Source organism: Vitis vinifera, chromosome 9 (assembly GCF_030704535.1).
Source record: "Vitis vinifera cultivar Pinot Noir 40024 chromosome 9, ASM3070453v1".
Taxonomy (NCBI): Eukaryota; Viridiplantae; Streptophyta; class Magnoliopsida; order Vitales; family Vitaceae; genus Vitis; species Vitis vinifera.
This window is the reverse complement of record NC_081813.1, coordinates 19,056,265-19,081,171: the sequence shown is the minus strand read 5'-3', so window position 1 is coordinate 19,081,171 and position 24,907 is coordinate 19,056,265. Positions and strand designations below refer to the sequence as shown.

General features: G+C 32.4%; 1 protein-coding gene and 1 pseudogene across 1 annotated transcript; one reads left to right on the top strand and one right to left on the bottom strand.

Moving 5' to 3' along the window:
* The first annotated feature begins 2,735 nt into the window (after positions 1–2,735).
* Positions 2,736–3,798, top strand: LOC109123169 (tubulin beta-1 chain-like; annotated as a pseudogene).
* Positions 3,799–15,422: 11,624 nt separating this feature from the next.
* Positions 15,423–19,087, bottom strand: LOC100263845 (putative receptor-like protein kinase At3g47110). The gene is made up of 2 exons (XM_019222032.2): positions 16,175–19,087; positions 15,423–16,015 (listed from the first exon to the last, which is right to left on the bottom strand). Exons 1-2 carry the CDS (start codon positions 18,885–18,887, stop codon positions 15,525–15,527), a joined length of 3,204 nt encoding a protein of 1,067 aa, XP_019077577.1. The 5' UTR covers positions 18,888–19,087; the 3' UTR covers positions 15,423–15,524.
* Between the last annotated feature and the right edge of the window lie 5,820 nt (positions 19,088–24,907).

The window sequence follows — 24,907 nt, the reverse complement described above, 5'->3', positions numbered from 1 at the left end:
TTGTATGGGCTCAAGCAGGTGCCTTGGGCTTGGTTTGAGAAGTTTCACAGTACAATTATTTCCTTCAGCTTTACCCAAAGGCAATATGATTATTCCCTCTTCTTCCACACGTTTGCGTCGGGTATAGTCTTTCTCTTGGTTTATGTGGATGATATTATCATTACTGGCACTGATTGTAGTTTGATTATTAAGCTTTAGCAGTTGTTACATACAACTTTTCATATGAAAGATCTTAGACAACTCACATACTTCTTAGGATTGGAAGTTCATCATCGGGCTAGTGGTATTTTTGTGAACCAGCATAAGTATATTCAAGATCTTATGACTTTGGCTGGTTTGGAGGACACTTCTTCTGTTGATACTCCTATGGAGGTAAATGTCAAATACAGGAAAAATGAAGAGGACCTTCTGGATGATCCTACTCTCTATCGGTGCCTGGTTGGGAGTCTTATCTACTTGACCACTACTCGACCTGATATTTCCTATGTTGTTCATCAGGTCAGTCAGTTTATGACTTCTTCTCGGCATCTCCACCTTGCTGCAGTTCAACGCATCATCCGCTATCTTCGAGGTTCACCTACTCGTGGGTTGTTCTTTCCTACCGGCTCCTCTCTTCAACTTGTTGCCTATAGTGATGTTGATTGGGGTGGGTGTCCAGATACACGTCGATCTACTACGGGTTGGTGTATGTTTTTAGGTGATGCCTTAATTTCTTAGAGATGTAAGAAACAAGACCGTGTTTCTAAATCCTCTACTGAGGCCGAGTATCATGCCATGTCTACTGCTTGTTCTAAAATTGTATGGCTACGCAGTCTTCTTGAGGAGCTTGGGTTTCCTTAGACTACTTCTACACCTCTTTATGTTGATAACACTAGTGCTATTCAGATTGTCACCAATCCCGTTTTTCATGAATGTACCAAGCACATTGAGGTTGATTGTCATTCTATTCGAGACACCTTGGAAAGTCGGGTAATATCTCTTCCTCACATCTCTTCTTATCTCCAAGTGGTTGATATCTTCACCAAAGCTTTGACTCAACAGCGACATCAATTTCTTGTTGGCAAATTGTTGCTGGTTGACTTACTAGCATCAATTTGAGGGGGGATGTTAATGTTGCCATATACAAATTAGGAATGAAATTGGTTGTACATATAGGAAATGTTAATGTTACCATATATAAATTAGGAATCAAATTAGCTATACATATAGGAAAAGATTGACAAATTGGCTTACCATGTATTTGTTAATGTTACCATATACAATTTAGGAATTTAGACTCCGTGTATAGGATATATATATATATATGTATATATATATATATGTATATATATATATATATATGTATATATATATATGTATATGTATATATATATATGTATATAGATGGATGCAGAAGACGATGAACTAATCAGAGTTCTCAGAGTTCTCGGTTTCTGTGGAGTTTTTTTTAGTATTTTGACAGTTTAGTTTTACCTTATTTAGGAGTTTTCCTTGTTTAGGAGTCTTGATGTATCTCTTCTTTGTGTATATATATTTGCAACCGATGAGAATAAAAGTACAGAAGAAAATTGATCCAAAATCACCTAGATTTTTTTCATATTGGGTTACCTACAAAACGAGAGAGATTTTGGGGAGGTGTTTTTTTAGGCTTGAGAGGCGTTTTTGGTTTGAAACAAAGAGAAAGTTTTACAGAGGAGTTGCAGGGGATATGGCGAGTGGGGGGCTACTATGAGAGAGGGAGTTTTTCGTTAGCATGAGGAGGGAGAGAAACAGAGGAGATGAGAAACTCAGGAGTCTTCTTGCTCATTTCTGCTAGAGAGGAGCTCTCCCAGGTGCGCGCATTGTGGGTTTTTAGTTCATATTTTCTTATCACATTGTTCTTCATGCACTTTTCTGGTTGTTTAGCTTTCATTCAATGTTGAGATGTGTTTGCTCTGCTATTCTCTTTTTTTTTTTTTTAAATTTCACTTGAGGATATCATGCGTATGGGATCATCTGCATCACATTAGTGTTCTCCGTGATTCCACTATTCATAGCCCATGGATTTACATCTAAAATGAGGCTCAATATGTTTGTTATTTGATATTTCCTGTTGGCTTCTTGAGATTTACATTGTTTTAGCCTCTGTTCTTTCTTCTCTCATACATGTTTTATTTATTTTAAACTTGAGAATCTCTGGTTGGCTTGAGTGAGGCTGGAAAGGGAATGAAAATCACCACACTGAAATCACGTTCTGGAGTCATCAATATCTCTTTGAGGGATTGCAGTCAGTTTCAAGGATCTTATGGAGCTTTTGAACATGGTTGGGTGACTGAATCTGAGATCTGGAATGCCGAGAAGAGCCCATACATTTCATATGGATTGAAACGGAAGAGCGGATATCATTAAAATGTTCAGTTGAGAGAGAACCTAGTGACTACTATGCCATTCTCGGGATCTAGATGTTCTGAAAGCAAAGCTGCAGAATTCTCTGATCTTGAAGGATACAGAGGCCTATCCTTTGCAGGGTCCTTGCTTCTTGTGCCCCTCTTAAAGGGTGAAAATGATGGCTCAGTTCCATATTCCTTGAGGTCCATTGAGGAAACTCCGTACGATCATGGGTACCCTGAAGCATCACCCTACAAAAATAGGCTACTATTGAAAATGTGGGTTCCTAGTTCACATTAACTCAAGATCTTCAAGAAAGGAAATTGAGGAACCATATTCGTCAACATCAAGTTCCTTTACAAAAGTACATGGCCATGATGGCCCTTCAGGAAAGGAATGAAAGGTTGTTCCATAAGCTTCGTATTGATAATGTTGAGGAATTGCTCCTGATTGTCTACTACAACGAAGCCAGTTGTAACCAGTTTATTCCTAGGGCGGTTATCATGGATCTTGAACCAGGGACGATGGACAACGTCAGATCTGGGCCATTTGGATAGACTTTCAGGCCAGATAACTTTGCGTTTAGGCAGTTCGGCGTCGGGAACAACTGGGCAAAGGGTCATTGCACTGAGGGTGTGAAGCTCATTGATTCAGTTCTCGATGTTGTAAGGAAGGAAGCAAAGAATTGTGACTATCTCCAAGGCTCACTACCACCTCCATTGGTAAGATGAAGAAAATATTAGATCCATCTTTGACATCACCTGAATATCTCATAGGTAACCACTGTTCGACTAAGATAGGAGTGACTCCGTTTCAAAAGAGACTCAAGCAAACAGAAGTTACACTGAAATGTGAGAAGAGGATAGAAGAACTCACGGAGCAGCGCCGGCGCGAGACAGAGGAGTGCAGATGAGCGCCTGGTTCTGGACAACGAAGTTCTACAATATTTGCTACTGAACACTCAAGCTTATCATGTCCAGTTTTGGTGACTCGAACCATCTAATTTCTTCCACAATGAGCGGAGGCATATGCTGCTTCCTCTTCCCTGGCCAGCTGAACTCAGACCTCTGCAAGCTGTTAATGAATCCGATCACGTTCCCTCACCTTCATTTCATCATGGTGGGGTTGGCACCACTCATCTCCCGTGGGTCCCAACATTACCATGCTCTTACAGTCCCAGGACTTGCCCAGTAGATATGGGATGCGATGAATATGATGCGCACAACTGATCCTTGCCATGGTAAAAACCTTATCGCTTCGGCTACGTTTCGAGGAAAGATGAGCATAAAGGAGGTTTCAAGTACTTCAATAAGGGAGGAAATTAAACGCATGAACCCCATCTATACAGAGTTCAAATTCCCTTATTCATACCCACTCCTATCACCCCTCCAATACCCATCAATCCATTTCTCCCACTACCCGGTTCACTAAAGATACCCATATTTTTCAAACCCATCATGCCCATATTTCACACCACATAACCTTCATGAGGAATTCATGGAAGCTTCAGCTGTTGGCGCTGATGTGAGCATGATTGGACAGTTTGGTGTGGGGTTCTACTCGGCTTACTTGGTGGTTGAGAAGGTGATTATTACTACCAAGCACAATGAAGATGAACAGCATGTCTGGAAGTCACATGCTGATAGTTCAAATAAACGTCCCCCAGAATACATTTACCTTGAGAACGGGACTTCCCTCCGCGGTGTAATGAATGCATGGAAAAATGCTGCATTGTACTCTTTGGATGAAGCCATAAGAGTGGCCATTGGTTGTTCAATGATAAAGAGATCCACATTCTGTCTGAACTGTAAAGGTCGTATTTTTGGAGCTGGCATTGGAAATTCAAAGGTTTTATGTTTATCTTGTTTGCAATTAAAGGAGTCTCAAGCCGGCCCTTCTCAAGTGACTGGTAGTAGTGATAGTCATCTCAGGTCACCAAAACCAAGTACAATATCAAGGTCAGCTGAGAGTGTGTCAAAGTGCAGCTCGTCAGGAAGTAAGAGTTATGGGAGGGTAACTAAAAAAGATCTGAGCTTGCATAAATTAGTTTTTGGAGAAAATGGCCTGCTTGAAGGAACATAAGTGAGTTATTATGTTCGTGGACATCAATTGTTGGTTGGCTACAAAAGGGGTTTTGGAATCTTTTGTACTTGTTGTAACTCTGAGGTCAATCTATCACAATTTGAGGCTCATGCTGATTGGGCATCACGCCGCAAACCTTACCTGCATATTTACACATCTAATGGGGTGTCTCTCCACGAATTCTCAATCTCTCTATCAAGAGGCAGAGAGATTTCTGTCAGTGATAGTGATGATCTCTGCAGCATATGCCTAGATGGAGGAGAAACATGATGCATTCTAAAGCTTCTTGGGTTTTATGAAGAGAGCTCGGAGTATATTCAGGTTGATAGAAGGAAGGTATTCATTGGGATAACAGATTTAATGGGACATGTGATTTATTGGACAAGGAAGACCATGAGATGCGTCACCATGTAACTGCACCTGGACGTGATCTCTACAGTTGGCTGCATGGCAGGTCTTGAGGGAACATCCAATCAAACCTCATTGGTGAAAGCCTTGCATGGCCACTTTGGCATGCAACTTTAGGTCACGTGTCTTTCTTATTTTTTTTCTTTATTATTATTTATTCCTCTCTGAATTTTGAAATGATTCTCCACACTCCCATTTTCCATATGATTTCCCGGATTTTAGTTTTTTTTACTTTTCCAAATTCCATTTCTATCAAATAATTTTATTTTTTTAGAATTTTTAGGATCACTCAAAATCTCATTTTCAATAAAATTTTGCTGCCACATTTTCTTCTGACAAGCAATTTTCACAACTTCCATGATTTTAGAAATGTTTTAAAATAAGTATGAATTTATTCTCGTAATTCCGAATAATGGAAATTCATGGGATTAATTCATACAGAAATAAATCGGGTTTTGGTGGGGGCCCGACATATGGGATTTTATGATTGATTGATTGATCGATTTGATTGATATACATGATTGATTTACTATGTTCCATGATATGCACATAATCATCCTATGTTTGTTCACTAACCTTTGATTCCCATGAAATAAATCAGTTCCTCACTCAGGTATGTTCTTGGCCTCTCGTATTCATTCGAGTATTTTGTTTTTATTTTTATTCGGTATCCATTTATTTACTTATCAATCGTCATACTTGCTTCATTTTATTAGTAAAGACCCGTTTCTAGAGACTTAGAGGGGTGCTACGGTCTTTACCATACCTTCCCGATAAGTAACCTGACCCCCGAGCCCAATCCGATTTTTCACAAACCACTTTTTCCAAATAAGGAGTCACACTTAGAGTTTTCTTTCTTATTTTGTTTACCCTTTAAAAATAAAACAAAAATAAGAGGCGACTCCGAGTCATTTTTCAAACAATAAATCATTTTTCAAATAAAAATCGAGCTCGCCATCGAGTGGAAGTGCATGAGCCGAAATGCGGGGTCCACAAAAACTTATTTCTAATTTTACTTTAAATTGTACATCATTAAATTATATAACTTATTTCCAATTTTGATATAACTTGTACATCATTAAATTATAATTTGAAATATTTTTTTTTTAAATAATGAATAAAATTTAATTTTATATCACCTTCAAGAAAACGGATATGATTTTTTTTACTAGCATAATTGTAGACCCCAAAATTTGTCCAAATTTTATCTTTACATTAATTTTGAGCTCAATTTTAAATCCCGATTACATGTGTTATTTTAGGCCCACTCACCCTTTAATTTTTAGTTTTCATTATTTTGTAAATTATTTTTTTATTATTTTATTTTATTTTATTTTTATTTTTATTTTTTACTTTTATTTATTAATTTTACTTGTTATTATTATTATTATTATTATTGTTATTATATTATATTATATATTTTTATTTTTATTTATTATTTTATTTTATTTTTTATTTTTCTCTCTCCTTTCTCTTCTTTTTTCTCCTACACCTACCCTCACCCACCCACTTCTTCTCTCTCCTCCCCTACTCCTCACCACCGGCCACTTTTTCATTTTTCCCTCCCACTCTTCTCTCTCTTCCTCAAAAACTCTCTTTGGCCGAGCCCGAGCGCCCCCCCCCCCCCCCCCCCCCCCACTTTTCTTTGGGAGAATTACCCCTAAGTGTAGGTTGGGGAAAAAAATTACCGAGAAGGGTGGGTAAATTTGATAATTCTTCTGAAGGCCTAACATTTTTATTAGACCAATTTACCCTCAATTAAATTCTAAAATTATAATTTATAACAAATAAAAGAATTGAAAAAAAAAAAAAAAAGACTGTCGTTCCAGCGCCTTCTCTTTCGCATCTTCTCGTCAAGGCTTCCCTTTCGCATAATCTGGGTGTTTTGACGGTGGTATGATATTGTGAGAGATACTGAATCTCTGGCTTTGACAATGTCTTGAACCGCATTTTTTTTCATCGTATCTGAAAGCCCCACTAGTCCAAGGTAAAGTCCTCACAAAGCCTTCCAAATCCATCCCAATCCCCCAAAATATTCATTTCAAAGCCCCATATTTATATTTATGGCATTTCCACCTTGATATCAGAAGCAGTACAAATCTTTATTTGTGACATTCTACTTATTTCATGCTTTGCCCTAAGTGTTTTGGGTTTGGGCCTGTTTGGTTGCTGAGAAAATTTGGGAAAAAAAAATAAACTTGGGGTTTCATTTTCAATTTTTGAGTACAAGGAAACCCAGAAACGGAAATAAATTGGTTGCTGAGAAAATTTGGGAAAAAAATAAATAAACTTGGGGTTTCATTTTCAATTTTTGAGTATAGTAGGGAAACCCAAAAACGGAAATAAAAAAGTCAACTCACCAGGGTTTTTCTTTTGTTTTGCTTTTTGTTTTCTCATGAACCAAACGGTGGGCAATTGCGAGGCTTTTCTTTGGCCAAGAGTGGTTTTGTGCTTTGCTTGGGTGGTGGGAAAAAGGTAAGGAAAGAAAAGAAATTGATGTCTTAGAATATTAAGTTTCTTATTTTCTGGGACATGGAAGTAATTGGCTCAGCCGAGATGTTTCATTTTCCAGGAAATTGAGACAATTATATACTTAATTGTCTTTCATTTGTTGCAAACCAAACTGAGGCCCAAGGTTAAATTTTTCTTGTCTCACTGAAATGGATTTAGCTAGCAAAATGGTTTCCAGGACTTTATCTTTTGCTTAAACAATTTTGAAAATGAAAGAAATTTGGAGTCTTAGATTTTTCCTAGGGCATTGTTTGGTTACTGAGAAAACAATAAAGAGTAAAGAAAAGAAGAAAGAAAAATTGAAAGCACGTGTCCTTCGTTTTGGTTCCCACAAACCCACAATTTGACCGCACAAAGTATTGTAAACAACTTCCTACAAAACATTAAAATTTCTTTAGAAGTTAGAACACGTGGAAGCAAAAAAAAAAAAATGCAAGACCTTTTCTTATTTATTTAGTGTTGTCGACAATCAAATCTAAGTTATAGTTATATGGATTCCTAATACATATAGTTGGATGATATATATGAATTTTGATATAAGTGAAAACACGTAAACTCTTGAAAATTCTTTAAAAAGTAATACAAATTAAAAGTTAAAGCCTTCAATTTTTTTTTAAAAAAATAACACAGAGATAATTTTGGCAAATGTTATTGGCTTACTGCATTAAAATTTCTTTAGAAGTTAGAACACGTGGAAGCAAAAAAAAAAAAAAATGCAAGCCCTTTTCTTATTTATTTAGTGTTGTCGGCAATCAAATGTAAGTTATAGTTATATGGATTCCTAATACATATAATTGGATGATATATATATGAATTTTGATATAAGTGAAAACACGTAAACTCCCAAAAATTCTTTAAAAAGTAATACAAATTAAAAGTTAAAGCCTTCAAATTTAAAAAAAAAAAATAACACAGAGATAATTTTGGCAAATGTTTTTGGCTTACTACATTAAAATTTCTTTAGAAGTTAGAACACGTGGAAGCAAAAAAAAAATGCAAGACCTTTTCTTATTTATTTAGTGTTGTCGGCAATCAAATCTAAGTTATAGTTATATGGATTCCTAATACATGTAGTTGGATGATATATATGAATTTTGATATAAGTGAAAACACGTAAACTCCCGAAAATTTTTCAAAAAGCAATACAAATTAAAAGTTAAAGCCTTCAATTTTTTTTAAAAAAAAATAGCACCGAGATAATTTTGGCAAATGTTATTGGCTTACTGCATTATAATATTTTTTAAGGTTCCTGATTTCCTCATGCAGAAAAGGATAATGGAAAACAGTGCCATGGAAGGGCATAATATGCAATTACTAGTTAACTCAAAAATTTGGTCTTTAATTAATTATAATATTTGCATATTCTTTTCTTTTGTTTTATTCTAGTTTGGGGGAATTATTATAGTCCTTGATTCTCACATTCGTATGACAATAGACCTTTTAAGTAGTGTGAATGACTAAGGTTATTTCTTTAGGATTGTGTTTCCAATATTGTCTTAGAGTATATTGGACATCATTTTTTAATGCAAACAAAATATCATCTCTTTTTCTGCATTTCAATTCTTTCGAATTTAATATATATTCTTAGGAGCTGTCAGATACCATATTGGATGGCCAAGGGACATAACATATGAAAAAATAAACATAAATATATTAAATTATATTGTAATATATTGTAACGTTAGTGTATTTGTATTGTAAGTATAGTGCATTTATGTTGTACCTAGTTTGTATAAATTATATATGATTTAAAAGGTTAGCCATGATGAGCATTAACAATGTGTACATATTGGATTACCATCAAACAACTTAAATTTGTTATCCACTAATACAATGGCTTAGTGTGTTTTTAGTAACATGTATGTAACTGTATTTGGGATCACTAATAGTAGTTAAACCAAAATAAATAAGGGTACAATATAAATGCCCTGCATTTACAATACAATTGCACTAGAAGTACAACATATTACAACATTACTTGATTCATTATACATTTAATTATGACAATTGATTATTTGATATAAATTCTATAGTGCAGTGTGGAGTATAATACTTGGATAAAAGGCAAAAAACAATACAATACAACCAGGTTTGAACATTTTTTAATTAATATTATTTTATTTTGACTATATTAATGTTTGACATTGTTGTTTAATTTTACTGTATTAATTTTTATTTTATAATATCATTTATTTACTTCTACAGGAGGTCAAAATAAATAGTTGATGCTCCAACAAAAAACTTAGACATCTACTTTGGTGGATTACTTCAGCTTTCTTCCACAGAGATAAGGCATAGCTTATGTAGATGGATAATAACTCATTTCAATATAGCCCACTGTAGGTTAGACATAGGACAAGAAAGGCAATTTCCAATAACTTGTTCTGATGTAGGTGAAATTCTAAGTATTCCATATATTGGTAGGAGGTTCCTACTTTCACCTACCAATAGGAATAATAGGATGGAAAACCTATCAGATCTTAGAGATAGACTGATTTCAATGGAAGACATGGGCGAGTTCAAAAAATTGTTTATCTTCTTCTCATGTGCTACATTACTTGCTCCAACATCAAAGTTGGATGGTAGTTATGAGTTGTGGTGTACTTTGCTTGCTGAAGACTTTGACATCAATGTTAATTGGGGCCAATTTGTACTTGACACATTGGTTGCTGGAATTAGACATTTTTGATTGGGTAAAGGCTCATGGTTTACAGGTTGCCTTATTTTTTACAGCTAGATACCTTTTTTTATTAAATGTTGAAGTTTTCCATATCATTTTCTATGTTTTAACAAGTCTTTTCTACATAACGTATTGATGTTTAGAATATGCATATCCTCATCATCATCCAATTGTTGAAGTGCAGATGGATCAAACTCGAGGGTGTAATGAAATGTATATCTATTTGAATTAATATCCAACCGTTCGCATGCCTTTGAAACAAAATCAGCATATGACATCCCTTGTCCAATGTACATGCCTTTTTGTTGCCCACCCTTATATTGTATTTGTTTATCCTCCTTAGGTACAATTTCCCCTCCTTCATGAAGGTAGCCATAAATGGAATTTTCCAAGTCCATTTACCAATTCAGAAGTACGTCTTCTTTCACCGCCAATCAAATCAATCTATTTCACAATATTACAATCAAGGAAAATTTTACAACAAATACAAAATAAACAAATGAAAATTATAATCAATTGAGATATATTTTATATAATAAATAACAATATTTGTTGTATATTAGACATGTTAGGGATATGCCAAAGAACCCACAATTGCCCAGTTTCATAAGAAATTTGAAATTTTCAAAATTTTACCTTATCATAATGTATCGTAATGTTATTGTATTTGTATTGTAATTGTAGTGTATTTTTATTATACCTCTATATTTTTATATAAAAAAAATTATAGATTTTTTTTTATCCATCATTGGATTATCATCAACAACTTCATGTATTGAAATTACAATAGTGTATTTTTGTTGTCTTTTTATAATTTTGGCTTGCAAGGATGTTTTATGATAGGAATACAACATGATAGCCTAGAAATGTTAGTTCAGTAAAAAACAATTCAATATTTTGTCATTTTAGTATATTGTAATGTATCGTAATGTTAATGTTTTTTCATTGTAACTATATTGCATTTGTATTGTACTTATACTTTATAACTGAAGTAATGGTTCTTTTACACAATCTTCAAACTACTAGGCATTCAACTCATCATACCAAAATAATACTTATACAAAAAGGTAACAAATTCATAACAAAAATATAGTGATCTTAACTCTTTAACAAATTCATAATAAAAGACAAAGTGGTCTTGTACAAAAGGGATTTCAGTTTTCAATTAAAATTCAAATATGTTCATAAATACACAAACAAAGTGGTCCCAAGTAAGCATAAAATAACTGAGAACATTTTTTCTTCAACCATGTCAAAAAGTCTTAACAACAAAACTAAAGTGCAAACCTTTTCAATGGAAATCAATAATAATCATATCAAACAACCCACTCGAAAAATAAATTAAAAATAAAAACACATCTTCAATATGACCAAAATAATATAAAAAATTCAAAATAATAAATTTAAATAACATTTTACACATAAAAATGTAAATGTAAACGGTTGTAGATAATGACCTGAAGTGCTGGACCTTTTTCCTTTCCTTTTTTTTCTTTTACAACACCGATAACTTGTAGGTAGGTTAAAGAAAAAAACTCTTTTCTCTTTCTTGTTGCTTTTCACTTTGCTGTTACTTTTCACTTATTAAGGGTAATCTTGGTATTTAAACAAAATAAGGTCTTTGAAGGAATTATCATAATTTTACCCTACCCTTCACAATAATTATCAAATTTACCTACCCTCATCAGTCATATCTTTCCCCAGCCTACCTTTAAGGGTAATTCTCCCCTTTTCTTTTCCCCCATCTTTTCCTCCTAATTCCCAAGACGTTTTCCCCATATTTCCCTTGAGAGGGATTCACTCTCATTGGCCGACACCCCACTCGCGGATCTTCCTATTTTTTATCTTTTTTCTAGTCTCCCCTCCGAACTGCCACACGCCGACCTCAGATTTTTTTTCTTTTTTTCTTTCATTCCCCATCTTCTTCCTCCTTCACAGCACTTCCAGCAGGACGACCCCAACTCCCACTCCCGTCGGCGCCTTTTCCGACGTCCCTCCATCCCCACTTTTTTTCTCCCATTTTATTTTAATTTTGATTTTTTTTATTTTATTTTACTTCCCGAAAACCCGTCCACCCTCACTGTCGCCAGTAGGGCCACTGGCCAGTCGCCGGTAGGGCCACTGGCCAGTCGCCGGTAGGGCCACTGGCCAGTCGCCGGTAGGGCCACTGGCCAATTGCCACCGGCGAGCCACTGTTGGCCGGCGACCCCCTTCCCATCTCATCCGTTTTCTCGTTATTATTATTATTATTATTATTATTATTATTATTATTATTATTATTATTATTATTATTATCATTATTATTATTATTATTATTATTATTATCATCATCATTTTTATTGTTATTATTATTATTGTTAATTGTCATTATTATTATTATTATTGTTGTTGTTGTTATTATTATTATTATTATTATTATTATTATTATTATTATTATCATCTCTATTTTATTTTAATAGTAATTGTCATTTATGAAATTTGGATTGTTGAATTAATATGAAATTTGGGGTTAATTTGTTGTTGGTAGATTAATATATAATTTGATTTAATTTATTGTTAGTGAATTAATTTGAAATTTGTTAATTTGGGTTTGTGGGCATATTGTATTTGGTGATTAATTTGAGAATATTTAGATTATATCAATTGCATATTGTTTATTTGGACTTGGGCCTATTATTAAGTTGTTATTTGTTTGGGCTTATTGGATTGGGCTTGAAATATTATTTCTCTTGACCATGTATTTTTTTTTATGTGGGCTTGTTAATTGATGTGGATTTTGGGGCCCATAATGTGGGTGGGATTTGTTGGATTATTTGAATATTTGATATGGGCTTGCCAATTTAAATTGTTTAATTTGGATATGGGACAATTGTGGTGTATATTAAACTAGGCTTAGATTATGAAATATTAAATTTAGGTATAGTAAAATTCATTTTAATTTATCCAATTTTAGGTTTGGTTGATTGTGTTTGTATTTTTTGTTATTAATTTGGATGTTCTGGGTTAAGACCTATAGTAATTTGGGCTCATTTTAATTGACGAAATTTATGAGACTAATTTGAAATTGGAATTTGGGTTTGAATATTTGTTTGGGATTTTATACATCTTTAGATATTTACATTTGTGTTATTCTTGTTTTTGCATGGACCTACTCTGCAATCTTGTTGGCTGAGTACGAATTGATGACACGTGGAGCTTGTTGTAAGTTTATTTGGGTACATATTTTATTTCTCACTTTTTATTTGATTTTATATTTATTAGTTTGTATAAATATTCGTTCGCATGTATTTATTAAATGTGTACATAATTGAACATCTAACAAACTCGAAATTTTGTTTAAATGAGAGGAAGAAGTCAGTAAATGTGTTTTAATAAAACAACAATTTTAAAATATTATTTTTAATAAAAAAGAAAGTTTTTATTTTATTTTATTTTATTTTTTATTTATAAAAATTCAAAAAAAAAAATGCATTTAGAAAAATCCAAAAGAAATGTTTTTAATGGAATTTGAAAATTTGTTTTTTTAAATAATATTTGTCCAAAAATTTCTTTGTTTAACAAAAATTTTCCAAATATTGTTTTGTAAATGAAGTTGTCCCAAAAATTAATTTTTAATAAAATCGTCCAAAAAAATATTTTTTACTTAATTAAAATTGGATTAAAAGTCATTTTTAGAAATAGATGATTTATTTATTTATTTTTACTTTTATTTTTATTTTTTCCTTTTAGTTAAAAATTCTTTTGTAAATAAAGTTATGTCGTTTTAAATAATTTATAAAAATCACTTTTTTAAATGAAAATGAATCTAAATACTTTTGTAAATAAAATTGTAAAAATTCATTATTTTCTAGTAAAAGCAAGTAAAAAATAATTTTTGTGTCCAAATTGAAATTTTGTAATGAATTCTTTTGACACAATAAGTGTAAATAGTTTTTTTTGAAAATTGTATACAATTAAAATTGAGAAAATAAATTGTTTCTTTTTATAAGTAAATAAATGGAAATCATTAATTCAAAATCATTTTTAATAAAATCTTTTGAAATTTCTTTAAAACTTTTTTAATATCTTTTATTTATTTAATTCAATAAATCATTTTTCATAATTCTCTTATTATTTTGTGTATTTTTGTAATTAGATTTCATCATTGTTTTTGTACATATTAATTCTCACAATGACTTGTATATTGATTATTTTTCTTGGTATCCATAATTAATTAATTAATTGTCACAATTTCCTCAATTCGTTTAGTAGAGGTCGTACGTATACGGGTTTAGAGGGGTACTACGACTCACCACCGTACCTTCCCAATGAGTAATCTAACCCCCGGACTCAGACTCAGTTTTTCACAGATCCGTTTTTTCCTTCAGGAGTCACACTTAGGGTTTTTATTTCTTATTTTGTTTTTTCCTTTAAAAATAAAACAAAAATAAGTGGCGACTCCAAGTCTTTTTCTAAAAATCAAATTTTCACCAAATAAAATAAAAAAACAAGTTTTCGCCATCGAATGGGAACGCATCGAGCAAAATGCGGGGTCCATAATAATCATTAATTTAATAAATATAAATATTTTAAAATAAAATATATTCAAATACAACTATAAAATAGATGAAAAATAATTTTTTTTAATTTTTATCAAACAATTAAAATTAGATTCAAATATAAAAAAAAAATTGTTATTAGCTATAATGGTTCACGTGGCTTGCGTGAACCTTGCGCATGTATCAAACCTAGTTATAATTAAAATAGGAAGGGGCCATGAAGCTTTGAAAAATGAAATAGGAATATAAATATTTTTTAATAACGGTTTTAAAATATATATATATATATATATATATATATATGTATAAAACTAAATGGTGGGATGCCTTGAAAAATAATGCATCTATTGATACAGTTAAGCAGTATTTCCTCAAAAACCCCACACAAGTCTCAGCTAGTGATGATATGTCTCAGTTTCTTCTCAAAAAGCAACAGTTACAAGTCATACTCGCAGCAGCTAAGGCCCATATATATATATATATATATATATATATATATTATGTTTTTTTAGAATAGAAGTTATTTGAGAATTTAAAAATATTTTTAATTTATGTTTTATGTTTGCAAATGTTTTCTTAAATTAAATTTTGTATATAGTATTTTATTTTCAAATATTTTTCATATTTATCTAATTATTTTTTAAAACAATTTTAATAAAATAAATTAAAACAACTAAAAATATAAATTTTTATCCAGACCGAGACTAAGCAGTCACAATTAGAACAACCCACCAACTAATCAAGTCGTCCCACAAATTATACAGATTGAGACACTAGATTTATACAGTTTTATTATTATTATTATTATTATTATTATTATTTGCAAATTTTATGCATTTTGTAATAAAATAGGACTTTTACACCGAAGACGTTTTTACATGCCACAAACCATATAAGGGATGCGTGAACAATTTCAAAATAAAAGAGAGAGAGAGAGATCATAGCTTCCCTACTGTACGTTGGTCATCTTCCTCTTCAGTCACCAGTGACTCACCACCGAGCTGAGATGTTCCTTCCGCAGGTAGTTGCATCCTGATATGTCTCTCCCCATGGATTCCTGCCCCAAGAAACACTTTCTTAATGATATTCAGTTCCATCACCACATCCTTGATGTCCAATCGATCACCAGGTGATTCTTCAGAACATGCTACTCCAATTCTGGCAATTGAAGCAAGGCAATGCTGCGTTCTACCTTCCATATCACAGTGATTTTCTATATTGTTGATTGCTTCACTTGACTCCCCGACCAAATTTGAATCGGCAATCTCCATCACCCGTTCAAGCAATGCCATCTTCGAAAAACTGTGAAGGTTCAAACCATCCGAAAACATGTGATCTGTTGGTCTCTTTCCCGTGAACATCTCCAGCAAAAGGATGCCATAGCTGTACATATCTCCTTGAGGCCACATGGAGCCACCTAGTCCATATTCTGCCATGCATATATTTATCTTTTTTACTTAGAAATCCATTATGGAAAGTAAGAAGGATAATAGGCCAAGTGTAGGTGTAGCTATGCTATCCTGCTAATTTAAAGCAATAACTTCACAACTTATTTTTAGGAATGAGCAAAACACATAAAGAAGAGTACCTGGAGCCACATAACCGATGGATCCCATCAGCAGCGCTGAACCGGTTTGATGATCACTACTTGAAATCTCGGTGGCTTCAGGAATGAGCTTGGTTAAACCAAAGTCCCCAACATGGGCAACCATGTTGTCATCAAGAAGAACATTGCTTGGCTTTAGATCCCCATGAACAATTGGTGTCTGGCAATGGTGATGAAGATAATCCAGAGCACAAGCCACATCAATTGCAATATCTAATCTTTGTCTGAAGCTTAAATTTCTGGATTCATGATGCAGCCAGCTATCTAGGTTCCCATTAGGCATGAACTCAAAAACTAGAGCCTTAAAATCACTACCTTTGTTGTCCACACTTGAACATGAAGTTATGATCCCGAGGAGATTTCGATGTCGAATTTGCCGGAGGACCTTGCACTCAGCCATGAAACTCTTGGAAGCTCCATGCTGTTGGAGGTTCAGTACCTTCACTGCAACCAGTCTTTTGCCTTGACTAAGAACTCCTTTGTACACAGAACCAAAACTTCCCATGCCAATCAAGTTGGACGAGGCAAATCCACAAGTTGCTTTGAGAAGCTCGTTGTAAGAAACCCTCAAGTACCCATATCCCAACGATGTGGAAGAGGACTTCATTGTTGTCTTTTTTCTCCTATAGAATAGAACTGAAGCCACTATGAAAGCCAAGCAAGAAACACCAGCAATGCTTATAGCTATAATAATTTTGATTGAAAGATGCTTCCCCTTGCCATGCTTGGCTGACGCTACAATAGGGCATGGTGGCAGCTGCAGTTGAGGGATTCCCCCACAAAGCTTATTGTTCCCAGTTATTGAAATCCCGCTCACATTTTTAAAAACTCCTCCACTTGGAACCTCACCTTCAAGGTAGTTATAAGACAGATTTAAACTCAACAAACCAAGATCTTCTAGTTCATTGGGAATCCGTCCAGACAAGTTGTTGCATGAAAGGTCTAGGAACTGAATACCTCTCAATGAGCTAAATGACAGAGGGATGTTCCCTTGGAAAGAGTTTCTTGCCATGTCGAGGTACTCCAGTACCAAACAGCTACCAAGTTCTGTGGGGATTTCCCCTGACAACTTGTTATCAGAAACAAGTAACTCATTTAGGTTCTTCAGTTGACCAACATCTGCTGGAAGAGAACCGGTGAATGTGTTTTGCTGTAGGTAGAGTGATCTCAACTGATTGAAATGACCAATGACATTTTCAGGTACACCACCACTCAACTTATTGTGATCGAGTAAAAGAATTTCCATATTTTGGCAGTTCCTGAGAGATGTAGGAATGTTCCCTTCCAAATTGTTGTTGCTCATTTCAAGGTAGAACAGTTGACTTAAGTTTCCGAGGGAGGATGGGAGCAGACCTGATAGCCTGTTCCAACTTAACCTCAATGTTACTAACTTCTGAAGCTTGCCAACTGAAGTGGGAACGACACCAGTGAGATAATTCTGACCTGCATCGAAAGTAGTTAAGTTGATGAGGTTTCCAATTTCTTCTGGGATGTTTCCAAATATTTTGTTCTCTCCTAGGTGGAGGGCCTGCAGTTGGGTTGAGAGATTGACAATGGAGTTGGGTAACACACCCCCAAAGTTATTTTGGTAGAGACTGATTGTCCTTAAACTGCTGATATTGGTCAGAGAATTTAGAAAATTTAAATCCCCAGACGTGCCCCTTCCTAAATTATTGGATTCAACGTTCAACCAATACAGATCCTTGAGCACTCCTAAGCTATCAGGGACTTGCCCAGTTAGATAATTGGGTCCTAGATCCAAAAGTTCAAGTCCTGAAATATTGGATAGCGTATCTGGAATTATTCCCGTAAACTGATTCAATGCTATGCCCAACTTGCGGAGTTGAGGAAAACTGAACCTCATTGTTGACAGAAAATTTCCAGACAGAATGTTGTCAGTTACTGCAAATTCAATGACAGATGACAAATTATAGAGGGAGGGAGGAATCGTACCAGATAGGTTGTTTACACTTAAATATAGAATTTTCAAGCTCTTCAAACGACCTAAATCATGTGGAATACTCCCCTCCAAATGATTGAACGAAACTGAAAGATGTTGAAGAGATGAGAGGTTCCCCAAAGTAGATGGGATAACCCCAGTTAGACCGTTGCCACCAAGCCGCAAAACTAGGAGTTTGGTCGACATATTGCCAACACGAAAGGGAATCTGCCCTGTCAGATTGTTCCTTGTTAAGTCCACAGTCTCGAGGTTTGAACAGTTGGTCAGCTCAATGGGAATCTCGCCTTGGAGAGAATTTGTGCTGAGATTGAGATGCCGCATTCGTCGCAAAAGACCAATGTCACTGGGGATGGTACCGTGCAAGAGATTGTTGGACAACACCAACTCTCTTAGGAATGTTAAGTTCCCAATAGGAGGTAAGGAACCACCTAAGCTTTGACCCTCCAACCTCAAGGCTGTGACCCTCTGACGTCGGCGACTGCATGTAACCCCTTGCCACTGACAGAAATGCAGAGAGTCATTCCAGGAACTCAGAACTCCTTTTGGAACATCAACCAGATGATGCTTGATGGTGAGCAATGCAAGCTTATCGGTTTCATTTCCAAAAGTGGGGGTGCTGGAAAGAGATTCCAACTTAAGCGAACTAATACAAATGACAAGGTTAACAAGAAAAAACCACCACCGTAATCTCAAGCTAATGAGTGGCATCTCCTTTGGTTGATTGGATTGTCTCATCAGAATACGAACTTCTTGTCTATTTAAAATGAATGACTTTCTCTCAATTGGGGAAGGGCACAAAAACTAGTCCATCTCCTCTAAAAAAATCCAGAGAGAGAGAGAGAGACCACTGGGTTCTTGGAAGTCATCCTGGATTCATGGTTGCAGTTGGTTGTTTTTTTGGAAAATCAGAGCTTGGAGATTTTACATTGAGTAGATATCTGAGTAGGTTGACCGGAAGTAAAAGCACGAAGATCAAGCATGAATTTTCCATTTTATTTATTTGTTCCTTTTAATAACGTATTGGTTGGTTAGAATTGGCTCACTCGTCTATTTGAAAATGAAGTTTAGCTGTTCACTTGTGCAAAGTGGCAGACTAGACTCATCAATCTGTGATTTTAAATGTATTTTCTTTTTTATCATTTTTATTTTAATTTCACACACCTCATGTTGTATCTCTTATTTTAAAGATAAAAAAATAAAATAAAAGAGGAGCACACGGAATTTTTTTTTAAAAAAAAAAGAATTAAAAGTCATAAAAAGTAAATAAGGTACAACAACATGATATTTGTCTACTTCTATACGATTTTTTTTCACCATTCAATACCAAAAGTCCTAGACTATGATCTCTTTTTGAATTCCACGATGTTTTTGCGAATTTTATTTTTCTTTTCTTTTTTTAAACAAATAGATTCAAATTCAAGTCACACTTGATATATAAAATTTACTTATTATTAAAAAAAATAATTTATGACTCAAAAATCATTTCAATTAGTACAAAAAAGAGTGGTAGAATTTAAAATAAAAACTTAACTTTGACAAGTCCTAGACCAAGATTTATTTTGAATGACTTTGTCAGTTTTTTCTTTATATATAACCATATTTTTGTGATTATTTATACTAGGCAAATTAACTCGAAATCAAGGAAGACTTTATGCGTTGCATTCAATAATGGGTTTAGTAATTTTTAAAAATAATGTGAAACTCAAATAATGATTTATTAATGCCAAAAATTTATAGACAAAAAATAATTTAAAATATTTTTTTTTTCCTTTTTTGGTGTATAGAATCATGTTTTATTGATTTTTCTTACTTAGACTCGAGATCGAACAAAGCTGAATGCATTAAATTAATTAAGAAGTCTATTAATTTTAAAAAATAAGTTAGAATTAAAAAAACATAATTACTGTTAGAAATTCATATATTAAAACTAGCGTAGAATAATTCTATTACTTCTTCTTTACATATAATTATATTTTTATGAATTTTCTCATTGCACACATGAACTTCAAATCAAACATGATTTATTTAATGTATTAATTTATTAATAAATAACTATTTTTAATATTAACTTGAAATTTGAAAATATATATGATCATAACCAAAAAATAATAAATTAAAACTGATAAATAATGAGACATTACTTTACTATTTCAGTTATGAATACCTTTCTGAATTTTTTAATAGACAATAGATTCTAAGTGGTTCCAAATCATGTGAAATTGAATGCTTTAAACTCTTTAATAAATCTTTTAAGTTTTTAAAATGATTTAGAATTGAAAATGCTGACCCAATTAATTGTAAATTAAATTAAAACTATTTCAAAATATTTTATCAGTAATTGAGTGCTATATGTATATATATAAAATAAAAAATTTAACTTATTTAGATATTAGAAAAATTAATCTTAGCTTGTTTTAAATTCAATTATATAAAATACTAATAAGCACTATGATATTAAAATTATTATTATTCATTTTTAATCAAAAACAAATTCATTATGATTTTATAAAGATGTTAATATCTATATTTTTTATAACATATATTAAAATAATATATTTTTATAAAAATATAATTTATGATCTTATTATAATATTAATATTCATTTATTATAAAATATTCTTTTATATTTTTAATTTATTTATAATTACAAAACTATATTTTATTTTTTATAAAACTTGAGTTAAATTTCATTCATATTGTATAAATTAATTTGAATTTAAAATTTTTTACAAAATAGAAATAAAATTTTTTTAAACAACTTATTCAAACCAATTTTTTGTTTTTAATTTTTTCTAAAAACAACTTGATAAACATCCTTATTTCTAGAAATGTCATATGAAGTAACGCTCTCTTTTTCTCTCAGGTTGAGTGGCTCTCTCATCTCAATAGAGGACCACATCTCTCTCTCTCATAGGTTGAGTGGCTCTCTCGTCTCAATAGAGGACCACATCTCTCTCTCTCTCTCTCTGGTTGATAGAGGACCACAAAGATGAATAAGATGTGGTTGAGTGGCTCTCTTGTCTCAATAGAGGACCGCAAAGATGAATAAGATGTGGTTGAGTGGTTAATGTTGACTTTTATTTGTGGATGTAAGTAGAGATTGAGTTAAAGGACTATTAGGTCTTGCAAGTGGCTCCTATTACTTTGTCTATCATGCTTTTCAATGTCAGATGACTCACAATGTGTATATTTTTAAATATGACTTGCAAGTAACGACAAATTGACCTAGCAAGTGGCTCTTATTACTTTTCCTATCATGCTTTTCAATGTCGGATGACTTATAATGTGTATATTTTTAAATATGATTTAAAAATAACTTTTATGAGCTATTTGTTCTTCATATAATTATTATTTTTTAAAATAACACCAGTAAAACAAATGAAAATAACATAAAATGTTATTTCAAGTGAATTTCTCTATCTTAGGCTCCGTAGAGGACCATGAAAATGAATGAGACGTGGCTGAATGATTAAGGCAGATTTTTATTTGTGTACTTTTGCATGGACTGATTTGTTAAAGGACTAGCAAGTCTTGCAAGTAATAATGAATAGTCCTAGCAAGTGGCTACTACTAATTTTTCTATTGTGCTCTTCATTGTTAAATGACTCATAATGTGTACAATTTTAAATATATTGTAAAAATAATTTTGATATGTACAATTTTAAATATATTATAAAAATAATTTTGATATGTGCTGTTTTATTTTTAATCATTTTTATTATATAATTATTTTTTTAAACAACACTTATAAAACAAATGAAAATAACTGAAAATGTTGTATGAAATGAATTTCTCTCTTCGGATTCTATATAGGGACCACAAAGATGAATGAGAAGTGATTGAGTGATTAATGCTGATTTATATTTGTGGACTTTAACAGAGAAGGCCATGAAGATGAATGAGATGTGGTTGAGTGATTGATGCAGATTTATATTTGTAGACTTCAGCAGAAAAGACCACAAAGATGAATGAGATCTGGTTCAGTGATTGATGTTGATTTATATTTGTGGACTTCAACAATGACAAATGTCAATTGATGCTTAACTCCAATACTCGTAAATTTTTGTTATAATATGTGACTCATATTAAGTGAAAGACATAAAAAAAAAAAGGGAAATGTCGGAGCGGAGCGACGGTATCTCGTGATATGGTTCAGGAGTATTTTTATATATATAAGAATTAGTATAAATATTTTTTTATGTAATCCTAATTTGAGATATAGTGAAAGTTTTCGTCTTTGTTCCCATGGACATAGGCAAATCTACTGAACCATGTTAAATCTATGTGTTTTTCTTTTCGTTTTTCTCTAATTTTTTACTAGGAATCGTTGCACATAAATCAACAATTCTGAAGCTTGCCAATTGAAATGGGAACGACACCAGTGAGATAATTCTGATCTGCAGCGAAAATAGTTAAGTTGATGAGGTCTCCAATTTCTTCTGGGATGTTTCCAAATATTCTTAAACTGCTGATGTTGGGCAGAGAATTTAGAAAATTTAAATCCCCAGACATGCCCCTTCCTAAATTATTGGATTCAAGGTTCAACCAATACAGATCCTTGAGCATTCCTAAGCTATCAGGGACTTGCCCAGTGAGAAAATTCCCACTTAGATCCAAAAGTTCAAGTCCTGAAATATTGGATAGTGTATCTGGAATTATTCCAGTAAACTGATTCAATCCTATGCCAAACTTGCGGAGTTGAGGAAACTGAACCTCATGTTTGACATGAAATTTCCAGACAGAAAGTTGTCAGTTGCTGCTAATTCAATGAGAGATGACAAATTAAAAAGGGAGGGAGGAATCGTACCAGACAAGTTATTTGAAGTTAAATATAAATATTTCAGGCTCTTCAAACGACCTAAATCATGTGGAATACTTCCCTCCATATGATTGAATGCAAGTGAGAGCCACTCAAGAGATGAAAGGTTACCCAAAACAAAGGAGATAGCCCCTGTTAGACTATTCGTACGAAGCCGCAGAACTAGCAGTCTGGTCATATGCCCAACATGCAAGGGAATCTTCCCCGTCAGATTGTTCTTTGATAAGTCCACAGTCCTGAGGTTTGAACAGTTTGTGAGTTCAACAGGAATCGCACCCCGGAGAGAATTTGGAGTTTAAGACCAAAATAATTCATTTGTAAAAAAAAATGGTAAGAATAGTACCTATTTCAAAATATTTGTCAAAGTAATCTTCTTTATTCACGTAAGCATCCACATGGATTTTTATTTTTTAAGTGTAAAAAACTACCATTGGTGACTGTGGTTTTAAAACTTACAAAAATATCCTTAAAACTACCATTACAAACTGTGGTTTTACAATTTCTCTTAAAACCACAGTTAATAACTGTGGTTTTAAAAGTTACAAAAATATCCTTAAAACCACAGTTACAAACTGTGGTTTTACAGTTTCCCTTAAAACCACAATTAGTAACTGTGGTTTTACAATTATTTTTAATCTGTGTCTATTTTAATGGTGTTGTAATTTTAATATTATTTTTAAAATATTTTTTTTATCAAAATAACTATAAAACCACAGTTCATAACTATGGTTTTACAATTATTTTTAATCCACGTCTATTTTAATGGTGTTGCAATTTTAATATTATTTTTAAAATATTTTTTTTATCAAAATAACCATAAAACCACAGTTAGTAACTGTGGTTTTAAAGAAAATTATAAAAAACCACAGTTACAAATTGTGGTTTTACAATTTCCCTTAAAACCATAGTTAGTAACTGTGGTTTTACAATTATTTTTAATCCACGTCTATTTTAATGGTGTTGTAATTTTAATATTATTTTTAAAATATTTTTTTTATCAAAATAACTATAAAACCACAGTTAGTAACTATGGTTTTACAATTATTTTTAATCCACGTCTATTTTAATGGTGTTGTAATTTTAATATTCTTTTTAAAATATTTTTTATCAAAATAACCATAAAACCACAGTTAGTAACTGTGGTTTTAAAAATGTTATAAAAACAACAATCATAGATGGTGGTTTTATAATTTTCTTTAAAACCACAGTCACGGACTATGGTTTTACAATTTTCTTTAAAACCACAGTCACGGATTGTGGTTTTACAATTTTCTTTAAAATCACAGTCAAGAACTGTGGTTTTACAATTTTCACAAATATTTTTAAGGGGAACTCATGTGTAAAAAAGTATGAGATTTTAGAACTTTGCTTTTCACAAAAATTTTCGTTATGATTGTTTTAAAATTATATATATTATCTTTATTTTTTCATATTTTCCTTGAAATTTTGAGAAAATAATTTGGTCTACATGCATTCCCATAAAAAATTATATATTTATGGTAAATAAAATATTTATTTGTTTTATGAATATTTTCACATATGAACTAAAGAAAATTATTTATTCATATTTTTTTTTAAAATTTAAAATAACTAAAGAAATTGTTTATATTATTTTAACATTTTATATTTTCATATGAAAATTAATGTCAATGACTATGATTTTAGGTTATTTCTTATTAAGTATGATTTGAACTTATGTCTTGGTTAAAATGTATAATTTTTTAATTATATGAAAGAAAAATAGGTAATGGTTGTAATAATTTATTTAGTTAGAATTTCTTTCATTTAGACTTTAGGATGCATTTGAGTTTTATTTGTTTAAATTATCAACGAAACATGTGAATAACATAACATCACTAATTTGAATTAACACTTTATATAACCTTAAATGTATAAATCAAAGTATTATAGTTCTACAAACATGAAAAAAGATCTC

What these genes read in the sequence shown, in the direction of transcription:
- LOC100263845 (XM_019222032.2), bottom strand. Translation starts at nt 18,887, where the DNA reads ATGAGACAATCCAATCAACCAAAGGAGATGCCACTCATTAGCTTGAGA. An exon ending in CATCGGTTATGTGGCTCCAG is followed by an intron (nt 16,016 to 16,174) that starts GTACTCTTCTTT and finishes TATGCATGGCAG; the next exon opens with AATATGGACTAGGTGGCTCC.